Here is a 16,210-nt window from a genome sequence, read left to right on the forward strand (position 1 = left end):
TTTATTCTTAATTAAATATTTAGTATCAATTTATAATGGTATCATGAAGATCAGGTGGCACCACGAAAATGTTGAAGAAAATAGTACAAAGAAAAGCCCCTAAACTCATACTTTTTTTTTTTTTTTTTTTTGTGGAACTGGGGATTGAACTCAGGCTCTTGTGTTTGCCAGGCAGGCGCTTATTCTATTGAGCCTTTCCATGCTGCCCAGGTAGGGTCCATACGGTGTTGCTCTTGATTCCCATTGTAACTTAAAGGGAAACTTCACAGTGTCCGGAGCCCTTGATGTCCTGCAAATGAAGGAGGACGTCCTCAAGTTCCTTGAGGCAGGAACCCACTTGGGTGGCACCAACCGGGATTTCCAGATGGTGCAGTATATCTATAAAAGGAAAAGTGATGGGATCTACATCATAAATCTAAAGCAGACTAGAGACAAGCTTCTCCTGGCAGCTCGAGCCATAGCGGCCATTGAAAACCCTGCTGATGTCAGCGTCATATCTTCCAGGAGCACCGGCCAGCGGGCTGTGCTGAAGTTTGCTGCTGCCACTGGAGCTACTCCTATCACTGGCCGCTTCACTCCTGGAACCTTCACTAACCAGATCCAGGCAGCCTTCCGAGAGCCACGTCTTCTGGTGGTTACTGACCCCAGGGCTGACCACCAGCCCCTAACGGAGGCATCTTACGTCAATCTGCCAACCATTGCTCTGTGCAACACAGATTCCCCTCTGCGCTATGTGGACATTGCCATCCCGTGCAGCAATAAGGGAGCTCACTCTGTGGGTCTGATGTGGTGGATGCTGGCCCGGGAAGTGCTGCGCATGCGTGGCACCATCTCCCGTGAACACTTGTGAGAAGTCATGACTGATCTCTACTTCTACCCGGATCCAGAAGAGATTGAAAAGCAAGAGCAGGTTGCTGTTGAAAAGGCTGTGACCAAGGAGGAATTTCAGGGTGAATGGATGCACCAGCTCCGGAGTTCACTGCTGCTCAGCCTGAGGCCGCAGACTGGTCTGAGCACATGCAGGTGCCCTCTCTGCCCGTTCAGCAGTTCCCTACTGAAGACTGGAGTGCTCAGCCGGCCACAGAAAATCGGTCTGCAGCCCTCACCCGCAGGCCACTGAGTGGGCAGGAAACACCACCGAGTGGTCTCGAGCTGTTCTGCCGATGCTTAAGCAAAATGGGAATGAGGCTGATGAAAAATAAAACAACTTCTAAGAAACAAACAAACAAACAAACAAACGTTGTATAATTTAGAGATTTAGGTACATTAAGAAATAGAGAAACTTGTTGATTACTCCAAGTTTGTATGAACTTCATGAAAGCAGAATTTCCTCAGCAGACAACTGAAGTTAAGGCTTATACATTTTTTAAATAAAATTTTCATGATTTGAAAAATCCTCAAGTTTAATTTATGAGGTCTCATCATATTACTTTAAAAAGAACACAAACTCATTATGTGAAAAGCACCAACCTTCAGCTTCCCTGGTAACAGCATTTATTGCTGCTTTGCTGTCCTAGCTGCAGGTGTAAAAGCAATAGGAAGTGAGCTCCAGTTTAATATCCTGTGGGTACCGGTGTCCAGGGCCCTCGTTACTACCTGCATCCTAGGGACGAGGTTCCCTGCTGGCATAAGATTAAGGCACCCTATGGTGGTGGCCCCTGTTCTAGCAATAAAAAGTTGAATGTTTAAAACATATTTGAAATAAAAGGAGGCTTGGTAGGAATTGTGGATGTGTGAACACTTTGGTCCCACACATTACAGTGGGTGACCAAAGAGGATAGAAAATGATTAAATTTAAAAGAACTTATTGCAGGAAAGGATACTTTGCCAAGAATATGGGAGAAGTGTGGATTTTTAAAAATTTATTTATTTATTTATTTGGTACAGGATCTCACTACACAGCTCAGACTCATAGGGATCCTGCTGTCTCAGCCTCCCCAGCACTGGTAGTACAGGCGTGCACCACCATGCCAGGTTCAGTGGCTAGCACTCAGTGCCTCGGGTTGTGGGACCAGCAAGGAATGCAGTACCAGAGATCGAACCCAGGTTCTTGCACTTGCCAGGCAGGTGCTTAGACTACTGAGCTATCTCCCCAGGCCGGGATAAGTATATTTAAAGTAAGGGGAGTGTTTCTAGTATTCTGAGAGTGTCTTTTACTGTAATACATTTTTATTTGAACATTCACCATATTATTTGATCACATTGCACTAAACACATGTTTATGGTAATGTCTGTCAAATAAAAACACTACTATGTGTCCTCATCCCCCTTATTCACTGGATCTGGCACCACGTGACTTCTGGTTCTTCCCCAAAGTCAAAATGACCAGGAAATGCCAATTTTTTTTTCTTTTTTCATTTGATTTGGGGCATCAGGAGCAGCAGAACAGAATATCTGAAAAAGACTTCCATAAGTGCTTCAGAAGGCGGCAAGAATAACAGGAGCAGTGCCTTTGAAGCAAGAGGGGAGTATTTCCAGAGAGATTCAAGACGGTGTGTCCTTTACATTTTAATTGAAACGTTCATCGTATTCTTTGACTACACCTCATTGAACAAATGTTTACAGTAGTTTCTGTCAAATGAAAACATTGCTGTGTCTTATTCACTCTCTGGCACCGTGAAACTTCTGGCTCTTCCCCTAAATCAAAATGACTATGAAAAAGTAAACGCTTTGAGTTGCTCCGTGTGCTGGGCAGCCAGATCCATGCAAGCACAGACATTCAAGAAAGAGGAGTCCTGGAGTGGCTTCAGACAGAGTCATGAAGCATGGGATGAAAGCACTCAAAGGAAGAGGGAGTATTTTGACAGGGGTTAAAAGCAGTATGCCTTTTGCAGTGATACAGTTAAAACTTTTTTATTATTTACCCTCTTTTTTTTTTTCTTTTTGGAATTCAGCAATGGTTGCTGTATTACATGATGCTATCTTCAAATTGGTTGTTCAGATTACCAGACATAAATGTGCAAGATTCATTTAAAGAAAAAAAAAAACAATGACAAAGAAGTTATAAGAAATTCAAAAGAGGAAAAAGAGAAAAAAATGTTTAAGCATTAACTACTTCTTTCAAAAGACCAGCAGATATCGACAATATAATTATCCAAACTACTCTGCATATGTACCTAATTATATCTTTTTCCCTTCTTTCATTCGTCCTTTTCCTTCATCCTAGTTTTTCCTTCCCACTGAACAAATTCTTTCCCTTTGGTCATTCAAGAGATACAAATTAAAATAATGCTGAGATGCCATCTTAAGCCAAAAAGAATGGCTACGATCAGGAAGTCTATCAATAACCAATGCTGCAGGGACTGTGGGGGAAACCCTTCTCCACTGTTGGTGGGTGTGAAGGCTGGTACAAACACTATGGAAATCAGTATGGAGAATCTTCAAAAAGCTAGGATCCCTCAAGCCAGCTATGTACCATCTTTTTTTTTTTTTTAAGTCAACCTTTATATTGTATTTATTTGTGCATTGTGTCCCTGGGAATCCAGTCCTTACAAGATATGACCTTTCAGGACTAAGGACAGGAGCAAGACAGGCACTACATTAGGTAATTTATTGGACAAATTTTTCACCACACTCTATGGTGGGCACTAATATTATACCCTGCCTTACAACTGGGGTTTGGAATAGAGGCACAGAGTGGTTAAAAAACTGACCCACCCACATATTTAGTAGATGGAAGAGCTGGGAATTGTACTCTTGCATTTCTGTTTCAGAGTGTACTTTTTTTCACTATGTCATACAACCTTTTAGGACTTTGAATCTAAAAGGACCTCAAAGATTCTCTCATTTTAATTCCCTCAATTTAGAAGAGAAATGGTGAGATCCAGTGATGTTAGATCTCTAATTTAGAGGAATATAGATTTCCAAGAATCAGCACAAAGGCCATTCCAATGCTGTACTGATGTAGAGACACTTATCACTCCCACTCCCTAAAGAACTCAGATCCTCCTACAGCCAGTTTTCTATTTCGATGGCCATTTGTCAGGCTTATAGAAATTCATGATGTCTTGGTTGAGCAAGACTGATTTTGGAAGTAATACAGGTGAAGTTCAGGGTTGAGACATTCTTGTTATCTCCACTGCCTACACAGATTGAAAGAAAACTCAGATAATTCATGAGACATTACTCCAAGAACTCAAAGTCTGGTGTTCACCTAGACCTTTCATTTACAAATTATAACAAAGGTAATCCCTTCCAAACTATCTCCTTCCATCCTATTCCTGTCCTTTGCAGCACTTCTCTACCACAATTTGTAATTATAGATCCAGTTTGCTTTGTGGCTTGTGTCTAGATCTCCCTGCAAAGCCTCATGCTCTTGTAGGTAGGATGCTGGGGAGGTGGCTGGATTGTGGTGTGTGACACTGGGATTAAGGGTAGGTGGTACTGGGTCAGTCCATTAATTGGTTTAGCATAGTTGTGAGTGGGGATAATTGGAAAGAGCACCCTGGTTTGGGTGGCACCACCTAAAAGGACCTGTAGCCTAGATAGGAGAAAAGGGAAAGGGAGGATTGCTGTTTCTGCTTCGCCGTTTCCTGCTCTGTCTGCTCTGCCATGGACTGTCTCTCTTCTGCCATGCCAATCTGCCTTGGAGTTAACTATGGCCTGACCCTGTGTGAACTGGGAGCTAAATAAACCTTTTCTTCTTTAACTTTGGGTGTCGGGTATTTTGTCTCAGCAATGAAACAAGTAACCAAGACTGTGTCTATGCTTTATTCTTGTTCCCCCAGCTAGACTCTAAACCCCAGGACAGGAGCCATATCTGTTTCATCTATAAATACTTAGAATTTGCTATTTATAGGTGATGGGTATTCAACAATTTTTTTTCAATGAATTTATTCCAGAATCTCAACAACACAGTTCAAAAGAGGATCTGAGGCAACTCCATGTTATACCTAATTAATAAACATCAATTGTCCAGTGTGCATTACCTCTTCCCAGTCATTAGACCATATCCATTCTTAAGGCAGGACATAGTCAAATAAAGACTCAATCAGCATAAAATCACCTGGCTTATAAATCTACCTTGTATTCAGGGTCCAGGAGCCTCCTACATACCAACAGGTGAGACTGGCCGTGCTGCTAAGCTTCAATCATGAAACTAAGTAGAAGGGAAAAGATCAGTTGGTAACATCTAAACCAAGGACTGTGTTATGGATAAATGTGTTCATTTTAAATTCTGGGGGTCCTTCAATATGGGAGCAGAGTATGGTAAAGGATTATTCTTTAGGGTCCTGCTAGAAAGACTAGAAAGAATGATTTTTGTTTGACATGTTCACTAATTATATGAAAAGAACTATTAGGTTTCAAAAGATATTGAAAAATTAATTATTCTTTTAATGGCTTAAACACTGCTGTTCCTGTGTTCATATTATTGCACAGCCATCACTTGCATTAACTACAAAGAATAGGTTTGAGTAAAATTAAGCGTCAGTCACTCTCTAACGTAATAACTGTGAATTTATAGAATTTAAATTAATGTACTTTTATCATAGCTGAATTACAAGATGTTTCCAGTTTCTACTTCTTTGATGATATATAACATATGACATCCAACCTATAGATAAGCCAACATTTTGTTTTTTAACCTTTACATAAAACGATACTAGGAAGGGCCGGCGAGATAGCTCAGCAGACTAAGTGCCTGCTTTGGCAAGCACAGGGACCAGGCTTCAAACCCTGGTCCACATGTTGAACCAGTCCTGCCCCGAGGGTGTGCTGAGCCAGCCACATAGTCCAGGCATGGTGGCGAATGCCTGTAATCCCAGCGCTGGGGAGGCTGAAAACAGCAGGATCACTATAATTCTGAGCTTAGCGGACCAAGTGCCTGCTTTGGCAAGCACAGGGACCAGGCTTCAAACCCTGGTCCACATGTTGTGAGACCCTGTACCAAATACATTAAAAACAAACAAACAAACAAACAAAAAACCAAAAAAAAGATACTAGGAGCAGATAGAAGTCAGTTTGAACACCTACATAATAACAGTCCACTTTCATTCTGTTGTATGAAAAGTACTCAAGTAAAAGCCGTCTTATTTTTGTCTTTTATGTGTTAGCACATTGATTTATTGTTTATTGAGAGACGTAAGTCATTGAGAAGAAAGCTGCGAAGCAAAGGGGCGCTCTCCCAGGGGCACAGCAGGGGTCAACAACGGCCCTTTAATTTTTAGAAAATACATTTGGATTCCATCTATTGCCTCATCTGATCAAGATGAAACTAAAAACAGTCGACTCCTTTTTATTTAATGAAAGAGGAAAAACTTGACTTTGTAGTTTTGAGAAATGCTGCCATCTGAGACCCAGATCTATATAAAAACAACTAAGATGCGAAATGAGCTCACGGCTTCTCCTCACGGTGGTGTGCACATCTCAGGGACATGGCCCAACCTCCTTAGCCCACAGCCTGGGCCGGTGTCTTCGGCCCTGTTGAATAAAATGCATTGGGAGTTGTTTCTGCATTGGGGGTCTTTACTGCGCTGGGGTTTTGTCCCATGCCTTCTGGCTTATTAACCCATACTTTTCTCTTTTTCCCTTTTGGAGGATGGGGCAGAGTTTGGTTGTGATTTATTTATTTATTTATTTATTTATTTTTGTATTTTAGTACAGGGTCTACAGGGTCTCACTACATAGATTGGACTCCTAGTGATCCTCCTGTTTTCAGCCTCCCAAGCGCTGGAATTCCAGGCGCAGGCCACCACGACCACTCTCCATCACCATCTCAGCACACCCTGGGGGCAGGGCCAGCACGGCAAGCTGGGGATCGAACCCCTGCCGCTGCGTCTGTGTAAGCAGGTGCTCTGGTCCACCAAGCTATCTGGCTGGCTCTGGTTGTGAGTTTTTAATAGTGTATCTGATGAATAACAAGGAAATAATCAACAGTTTAGACTTTTTTGTGATTGAAATAATCATGACTAAATAACTAAATGGTATTTTTTTAAGTCTGATTCTTATTTTCAGGGAACAGCAAATCTTCTTTGATTAATCCTAAGTACATTTAATCAGAGGAAATTTGGCATGTGCCGGATGATTCTGCCTGCTGGATGTTAAGAGACAGAAAAGACACGGTTCTAATAATGTCAGCAGCAGGCTAAGGTTCCGGCTCTAAGCCCCCAGAGGTCTTTACAAGTCGCAGAAAGATCACAGAGGCGACTGCAGCAGGAAGGCAGCCAGTCGTGTCACTGCCTCCTGACAAATGGGACGCAATTTTCTGCTGCTTTCTTTCCTTCCAGGGTACAGAAAGCAGAGCTGTGGAAAAATTGTTTCTCCATCCATCTTTCTGACAGAGTCTGCATTTTACAGCGCATTGACCCCAGGGACGTGGGCACTGCTGTGCCTAGAGGGGTAGAAATTCCAGAATGGGATATCATGCTAGGAGTGGCTTTCTTCCTCCCCTCTGGCTCTGAGCAGGCTCTGCCCCCAGGTGCCGCAGCTGTCCCTTAACAAGCCTGAGCACTGTGCATAAATCAGATATCCGTGTACCACTATGTGTCACTAAGACATAAATTTTAAAAACTCAAGTCACTGGGTGAATTGTGATATAGATCTTTTTTTTTTTTTTTTTTTTTTTTTTTTTGCGAAACCGGGGATTGAACTCAGACTCTTGCGCTTGCCAGGGAAGCGCTTATTCCACTGAGCCATCTCCCCGGCCCTGTGACATAGATCTTACTTCCTTAATCCTTACAGCTGGGGGCCTTGGGTCCCACCTCTTTGGCAGGGGTCTGCCGCATCGCATCCCCAGCGGCCAAAACCCTCTTCCTTGGATCAAAGATGGCAGATGGGCCTAGTGCCTGGTGCTACCCACTACTGACACCCTCCATTTGTCACTGAGACCCCTGAAGCCCCCACACCTGAGCATGGTCCAAGGAGGTCCAGACCACCCTCCGTGCTGAGGGCAGCCCCTTCCTCTCTCTTCAGTCACAGATGAATCTCTCTCTGCCATCTACAGATCTTCTTTTCCCAGGAGACTTTAAGTGGATTAATTTCCATCACATTTCTCCCCAGAATATTTCAGTGGCGACAGGTCAGCACTTCAGGTATTCTAACACTGGCATCCTAGAGACCAAAATATGAAATAACTCACCACAAAACAGCTCCTCGTGGGAAGCCAGTGTGCCAATTTTCTCCCCACGTTCTGCCAACAGTGCACTGTTGGCACGATTTCATCTACCCCCTGGGGGCAAATAATGGACACGCTCCAGCACCCACTCGGCTTCCGTGTTTTCTTCTGGCTAAAACAAGAATAGATCTAAAATATGGCTTTCCTTCTCAAATTAGCCCTTGGGTAGACACTAATAGCTACTGCCCCATAAAAACAAATTAGACATAAATAAAATGCTTTTGTGGATAGAAGGAGGCATGGTTTAATGTACCGGGTCAAAGGTCCCCAGCTTGTTTGGTGCCTACCGATTGTAGTGTGCGGTGTGGCGGGAAAGGACACACAGGAACAGGCTCTGCTCTCCAGGAGCTGACCTCTGAGGTGAACTTTTACAATCTTTCCCTTCTCATTTCTGCTCCTTCCTCTCTGAAAATGAGAGTATCTATAGATTTATCTTCCAACAAATACTGCTACCTATCACCTGCTGTCACAGTGCCAGGAGAGCCATCAACCTGCGACAGTTCTGCAAGGGATTCCTGCCTGAGTGAAGGGCTCAACCTCTGTTTTCTAAGTTCTGCTATCACAACTATTGATTCCCACAGTAGGCGTGGCTCAGCATACACTAATTTAGAGCAAGGCCAGATATTTTTTCTCAAATAGCATTTGTCATAAAACATTTCAAAGATATTCATTTGCCATTAAGGAGGCACAAATCAAGGGCCTCAAATTTATAAATTAAAAAAAAAAAGAGTCACTTTAACTATAGGAGAGAACACATGACACCTGATTGATTATATCTACACATTTCCCCTGCATTTTCCATCTACCCCAAGCTCAGTTTCTTATTGCTTCTTTAAACTCTTCCAACCAGGAGATAGAGAGAGGGGAAAGGGAAGGGGACATAAAAAAGAATCAATATGAGCTATGCACACGTGCCAGCTTGCCAGGATAAATGTAATCCTTACGCATCATAAACATGTATTCATAAAAATAAAATTGAAAAATAGAATAAAAACCATACACACTCAGAATAAACACTTCCTGCGCACAGAGCTCACTCATGTTCTTCATTTCACTCGGCAGAGTGACAGTTTACAAGGAGTACAGCGAATTGTGTGAAAGCCTTCTGGAATTACTACATTCAAATGCATCTTTCCCCCTCCTAATGGAGCAGGGGTGCAACATGATAAAATGGAAATTTCTAGGCAAAAAGATGTCATTCTTGTCCTGAAGGTTATATACCCTTATTCTAAGAAAAGAATGAAGGAGATGAAAGGGAGAACAGGGAACAGATAGCTGAACTGATTGATATACTTGGGTTCTACACACAGCTAGTGTTTCTTATTAGCTGATAAGTACTTTGGATTACATTCTGATGAGGTAAAGGAAAAATCAAACACTTAATTAAAATGAAACACCCTCAAAGTTAACTTTAAGCAAGCAGCCATGAAGTGACAGGCTCTGGGTCCTTCCTGACAGGGAAGGTGACAGTCTCCCAGGGCAAATGCTGTCCTCGTCTCTTTCCTTCATTTTATTGAGCAAGACCTCAATCTTATCATCTGCAGGTTTCTTCCAAACCTATAAATAACCAAGTGACTCTGATCAATATTAAAGGCCAGTTCAAACCTGGTTTATACTTAAAACAATAACCATAATAAACCACTCTTTAACTGACATTTGACAAAGGTGACTTTCCGGTAAGGATCAGCAAAGATCTCTCTCTGTTACGGGCCCCACCAGATGAGGGCCGCAAAGGAACTCCCTGAGACTGCTTTAATTAGGTATTTCACTTCCAAATGAATTAATTAATTAGAGATAAGCACCTGGAGCACATTACGCATATGGTCTATTTAAAGCATTAAACAGATAAAAATGGTCAGATCACATTGAGACCAGATCATGTTACATGAGACCTAACACCCAAGATGATTCACCACGCCTCTGTCATTAGTCCTAATCCCTGCCTCCATTCTAGGCACCATCAGCACAGCCCATCCCTCAAGAAGATTCAGGGATGAAGGATGAAAACAAGATCCACAGTTACTGTGTTTCTTCACCAGTATTTTTTCAGATGAATGAAGGGGTCCAAGATGGTGGTTCTCTACAACTTTTCCTTGGTTTGATTGTATCCATTTTATGTCCCTGAATGACCCCTATCTGCTGGCACCACCATGCCCAGCAGCCACTAGCTGGTTTAAGAGTGGTGATGGACATGCACAGGGTCTAAAATGGAATTACCACACTCTTGAAAATCAGAGAAGATCACCAATTAAGTACCCTCTATGAGAAGCAAATAAAGAAAAACCTTTGAACTTCACATGATACAGGAAGTAGCACTAGTTGTAGCATAATATCTAATATAGAAATGGGTGTTTTTCCCACGAAACGACTGGCCTCACGTAAGACTCACTGACATCTCAGAAGAGAGACTCTAGTTGGTCACCCTGCAGGGAGTTACTCTTTCTTGAATGTCAGATTGGGTGTATCACGCAGTTCTGTTTGGGGACTTTCACCCTAGGCACTTCTTAGGGTTTGTCTGAAGCAGCTCAGCAGTAAGGAAAGCAGACAGGACTCAACCCACAAGAGGAGGTCTGAGATCTGCCCTAGCCGGTACCACAGGAAAGAGCCCTGGGCAGCTTTTCTGGCCGCACAGCCATGGCAACAGCAGAAAGTGACAGGCTCACCCACCCGGCTGGAACCAGTGATTGGGGAAATCCTCAGGATTAGGCTGAGTGGCGGGGTATCAAAGGACAGCAGGGTGAGGTGGGGTGGGGGCGGGAAGAAGGTCCCAGTCCTCTCTGCATAACAAGGTAATCTTTTTGCTCTCTTCTTCCCTAATACTGGAAAACGCCTGCATGCTGCAGTCTGGGCTCCAGCTCCCTGGTATGGTGTTGTATTTTTTGTTTTGTTTCCTTGAGGTGGGAAATCACTCAGGAAAAGCTAAAACAAATATTGAGGTAAATCTGTAGAACTTTATTCTCTTCCAGTCCTTTTTTTTTTAAATTTTCTTTTATTTTTTTTTCTTTTAAGAGACATACTTTTATCTTTGTATACTTAAAATATAACATTTTGTCCCTTTAGAAATAAAATGCAAGTTATTTCAATCTCAACAATGATCTCCAACAGAATATCTATAAGCATAAATAGAAAATGTTCTATTACTTCTTAGTAGTGTAATAGATGTTAAGGTCAGTTTTTACTCTAGGATTTAATCATGTCTTGGTATGAGTGTGGGACCTTGTGTCCACCAATATGGTGGAATGCCAACTGGTGGTAAACTTGTTACATCCAGCTGAACTAAACTAGCATAGTGTTGAGTGTAGGAGGCCCCTGAGGGTTGTTACCAGCATCATAAGAGGAAAACCTAGAGAAGTTGTAGAGAGGCTGTTAGGGAAGCTGTTTGGAAGCTGTTAGGAACCTGCTCGTTCTTTAGGGATATTCTGCTGGAGGACCTTGTCATGCTAGCTTTCCTGATGAACTTAGCTGTGCTTGTTGGCAGAGGAATTTAGGACATCGTTGTTGCTGAGAATGGCTGTGTTTCATTTAGGGGAGCCCTGCTCCTCACCTTGAGCATCACTTCCTGGTTCCAGAGGTGAAGATGGCACACTGGTCATTCTCCTGAAGAAGTTTGTCACATTGGCTTGTCCGATGGAAACTTAGCTGTCCTCATCATCACAGGAGCTCAGGACCTCACTGTTGCTGAGGACGGCTGTGACACTTTTTGCAGGAGCTCTGCTTCTTACCTTGAGCATTGCTTCCTGGCTCTGGTGCAGATCCCTCAGCCTGATAGCACAGAACTTTTACCCTGTGGGCACAGACTTTCTGGCTTCCACCACTGAACTTTGGGCCTTCATGAAGTGAGCCTTCATGAAGTTGGCCTGCATGAGATATTGTCATGGTCTCTAGGCCTCCTTGTGGGAGGCATTGTTATGAGCTCTAGGTTTTTAGTTGGACTCAGGCAGGTTATTAGGATCCAGGCCCTCCGCTGGATTCTTTAGTTTTTAGTGTGTGGACAGATTTCTTGCACTCTTGGTATATGATTCTTTGGGGGATTCATTATAGAATGATCTTTTAAAATGTGTCCTGTGTTGTATTGTTCCCTTGCAAAACTCCAAAATATGAGAACAAAGGATAAGACAGATGATATTCAGGAGCATGGAGATGAAAGTGTAAGAATATCCATCCTGATGCAAGAGGAAAGAGACATTTTTACATGTTTAGTTTAGGATAAGTGGGCAAGTGTGTCTGTGCACGTGTGTAGAGGAAGTTAGGTGTGAACTGGGGATACTGAGGAGCCTGGTTGTTTTTACTATATCATTCCTAAGTCTTAGGATGTGAATATGAAAAGAATGCATAGAGAAAACCTAGAAACAATCTGTTGTATAATTTAGAGGCACTGCTGTCAGCCACTTTACCACTGCTAGGATGCCAATGGCTTTATAGTGCTAGGGAGGTGCAGGTGAACTTGTAAGAATGACTACTTGATCTTTTCTTGGACAAAAAAATAATCCAGGGGATGAGAGGAGACACGAGGTCATATTCTGCTCAAGGGTCAGTCTAGAATTCTTTTGCTTATTAAAGCAGAAGAGAAGGAGTGTTTCTTCTGAGAGGGAAAGAGACATGGAAACCTTCATAATGGTCAAAAGTGTAAGACATGAAAAGGAAACACTGTGATTTTAAAATCGGTTGATGATACAAATGCTAAACCAATTCTCTAAAATTTGCTTCTTCTTAGCAAATGATAGAATTCTAAATTTGGATAGGACACTAGAAAAAATTCAGTCTAAATCATTTCATAAATAAGAAAACTTAACTTTGGATTAAGCAAGTCATGTTCTGCATGATAATGTTTTGATTAGTATCAGTTTACATAAATAAAAATGGTCTCATAACATTATAAGAGGGCTGAAAAATTTCTATCACCTATGGATATTATAGATCTGTCTTTTTTTCTCTTTCTTTGTGCTTCTTGAGATTACACGGAGGGTATTAACCCTGAGCTACATGCCCATTCTTTTTATGTTTTTCAAATCTAAGACAGGATCTAGCTAAATTACCCACATTGTGCTTAAGTGTTGATCTTCCTGTCTCAGCCTCTAAGAGTGTTGTGATTACAGGCATACATCACCATGCCTGGCTCATAGCTGTCTTAATAATGTAGCACATGCACTATCCAAATGTTTGTAGTGATGCCATTTCATACAAACCTGCTGTGCTATAAAAGAATAGCACACACAATATTTGATGATGAATGATATTGAACAATCATGTCACTCTTATATTATGTGTTTACTAAACTGTATTTTTATTGCTATTTAAAATGTACTCCCACTTTCAAAAAAGTATTGCAAAATAACATGTAGCATCATGTTGGCAGCAGCCTTATAGAGCTTATATTTTGTTTCTTGTTCACACCAAATTGCCACACTAAAGAACTGACCTATCCTGTCTAGGTTTGTGTAAATACACTCTGAGACATCCCCACAGTGACAAACCTATGGGCACAGTGTTTTGGAATGCATCTCTGTAATTAACTGACACATGATGATCTCTGTTAGAGGTCGGAAAGCTCTTTAACAATAAAGCTAGGCCTAGAGCTTAACATTCTTTCTTCTAAAAGTTATCTCAGAAGGCTTAGAGATGAGTTAGTATTGCATTAAATCATTATAAAAACAGAATTCAATTTTCTTTGAAACATGTTTACTATTTATCTTTTATGTGATTTCTTAAGGACTCCAGTGATAACAGTGTCATCACTAGTTGAAATCACCCATGCTCTCTTAATTTCCATAAACCTATCTCCTTTGCTTACATATTTACTATCCCTGCTACTCCATAAATTTCTTTCTCCTCACAATTCTTCCCATATGATCACCCTTTCCTCACTTTCCCTTCTAGAATTCCATTAAGTATATTCTAATTTGTGTCATATCTCTGTAGAGGCAAACATAAACCAGCACTGCTTTCCTCGTGTTTCTAAAATTGTGTGGAAGAGGAATGGTGTAGCTATCAGTCATCTAAAGTGCAATTTTGCTACAAGAATGACTATTCGTATACCCTATCCTTTCTCCTAGAAGGTACTGTCTGTGACACCAAACCCATCACACACAAAAAAGAGGTACATTCTAGGGTGGAGGTGAGGTTTAGTGGTTGAATACTTATTTAACATGGGTCTAATCTTCAGTATGGCAAAAGGGAGGAGGAGGATGAGTAGAAGAAAAGTTATTCCTCTAATACTGACAATACTTATTAATTGGAAATAATATAAAAGTGGCAAGTTTCAGTTATAAACAGAATCAGTTTTGAAATGTATTTTATATCTTCTTTTAATATTTGAAAAAGGTGATACTAATAATTCCAAACCCATTAGCTATTGTAAAGAAATACATACTGTTGCAGCACTTACTTTACAGAATACAGCCCCAAACCTTGCAGTCAGTCCCTCCTCATCTTCCTCTTGAAGATAAAACAAACGAGCAATTAATATAGAACTCCATAGTTAAACTACCAAAACTGTCATAGATTTTCAAATGTCCCAGGAAAACTCCTTTTACGTTACCACACTACGGCTACATCAAGCCTTAAGTTTTTCCTGACGACAATATGTTGTTTATGTAACAAATTGTAAAGAAAAAAAGGTGTCACCAGATTCTGGTTTATGGATAATAACAAGAAAGCAAGTCAAACAGCAGTGAAGGAGAAAGTCAACGGAGTTCACTCAGAAATACAAAGGGATTAGGAGGAGGAACTGTCCATTTAGCTCCAACAGCCTTCAGGACAATTACTATTTTAGAGAAAAAATAACTAATAGTCAGAAAGTCATCATAAATCTTTAAGAACAAATAAAATCTTCTGCAGTATATTCTTCTGAACATGTAGGGTAAAATAAAATATATTTTAGAAAGATTTTTATTGAAACTGGGCTTCATGCTATATTGTAACCAAGCTACCAGGGAGGCTGACAGGAGGATCACAAGTTCAAGGCCAGCATATGCAACTTAATAAGATCCTGTCTCAAAAGTAAAATTTAAAAAGGGGATAGAGATATGGCTCAGCAGTAGTGTTTTTGCCCAGCATGAGTGAAGCCCTAAGTTCAGACTCCAGTGCAAAAGGAGGGGAGGGAAGAAATATGAGAGGGAGTGTTTTAGTTTGTGTCTAGATGGCCCCCAAAATTTGTGTTCATAGTTTTACTGGAGGTGGTTGAATCTAGAGTGTGTGATTGACTCTTAGTGTAATGCTGAGTTAAGGTTGTGGGACTTAAGAGTGTGTGATTGCTAAACCACTCCACTGATGGGAGTGGCACTGCCCTAACCCTAGTACACTGGATACAATATAGGGGACAGAAAGAGGCCTGCTTTCTCTTTGCATTGCTTTTGCTTTCTTCTGCCACCATGAACTGTTGCCACACTCCATGTGCCACTCTACCTTGGAGCCATGTGATTATGGGCTTAGACCTCTACAAACTAAATAAACTTAACTTTGAGCATTGGGTATTTTGTCTTAGTCATGGGAGAAATATAACTAATACATGGAGAAAAGGAGAGAGGGCATGAGGGAAAGATTTTTATTAAAAATATTTAAATGGCTTAAGTAATCTGAATACTTCATTTATTGAGATTTTTTTCCCCTGTAAATTTAAGATAAAGTGGTTTCATACCACACATAAGTTCTGATGAAAAATTTGATACCAATTTTCATTTATCTTAGCTATTTTTTTCTCATTCCCTATTTTAAGAGGTGCATGCCTTGTCAACATCTATGTTACCTTCTGGCTCTTGCTTTTTAGCCTCAGAACTCAAACAATTCCCTTCAGAATGCCTTTCTTTTCTTCCGCAGCACCCTTTCCTTAAATTCAGGACATCCTGGGCCTGAGGACATCAGCATTGTTACTTAGAGATATTCATTGATTTTATTTTTTTTTTTTTAGTGCAGGGACTACAGAGTCTACAGGGTCTCATTACATAAATCACACTCATAGTGATTCTCCTGTTTTCAATTTCCCAAGTGCTGGGATTACAGGTGTGCACCACCATGCTCAGTCTCAATCCCCAGCTCAGCTCACCCCTAGGGCAGGGTTGGCACAGCAGGCTGGGTATCAAACCTCTGACCCCTGTGTCT

The 16,210-nt window shown here is 41.3% G+C and overlaps 2 protein-coding genes across 3 annotated transcripts in view; one reads left to right on the forward strand and one right to left on the reverse strand.

The window, feature by feature from the left end:
- Positions 1 to 16,210, reverse strand: part of Gng2 (G protein subunit gamma 2) — a 125,102-nt gene that overhangs the window by 40,284 nt on the left and 68,608 nt on the right. The gene's annotated exons all lie outside the window — the stretch shown is intronic.
- On the forward strand, positions 269 to 850 carry LOC101568465 (40S ribosomal protein SA-like). Its single transcript, XM_023723745.1, has one exon. The coding sequence runs from the start codon at positions 296 to 298 to the stop codon at positions 848 to 850; it is 555 nt and encodes a 184-aa protein (XP_023579513.1). The 5' UTR covers positions 269 to 295.

The sequence above is a fragment of the Octodon degus genome, unplaced genomic scaffold (genome assembly GCF_000260255.1).
Source record: "Octodon degus isolate 3935 unplaced genomic scaffold, OctDeg1.0 scaffold00102, whole genome shotgun sequence".
Taxonomy (NCBI): domain Eukaryota; kingdom Metazoa; phylum Chordata; class Mammalia; order Rodentia; family Octodontidae; genus Octodon; species Octodon degus.

Coding starts and splice junctions, on each gene's coding strand:
- LOC101568465 (XM_023723745.1), top strand. CDS start 296: ATGAAGGAGGACGTCCTCAAGTTCCTTGAGGCAGGAACCCACTTGGGT.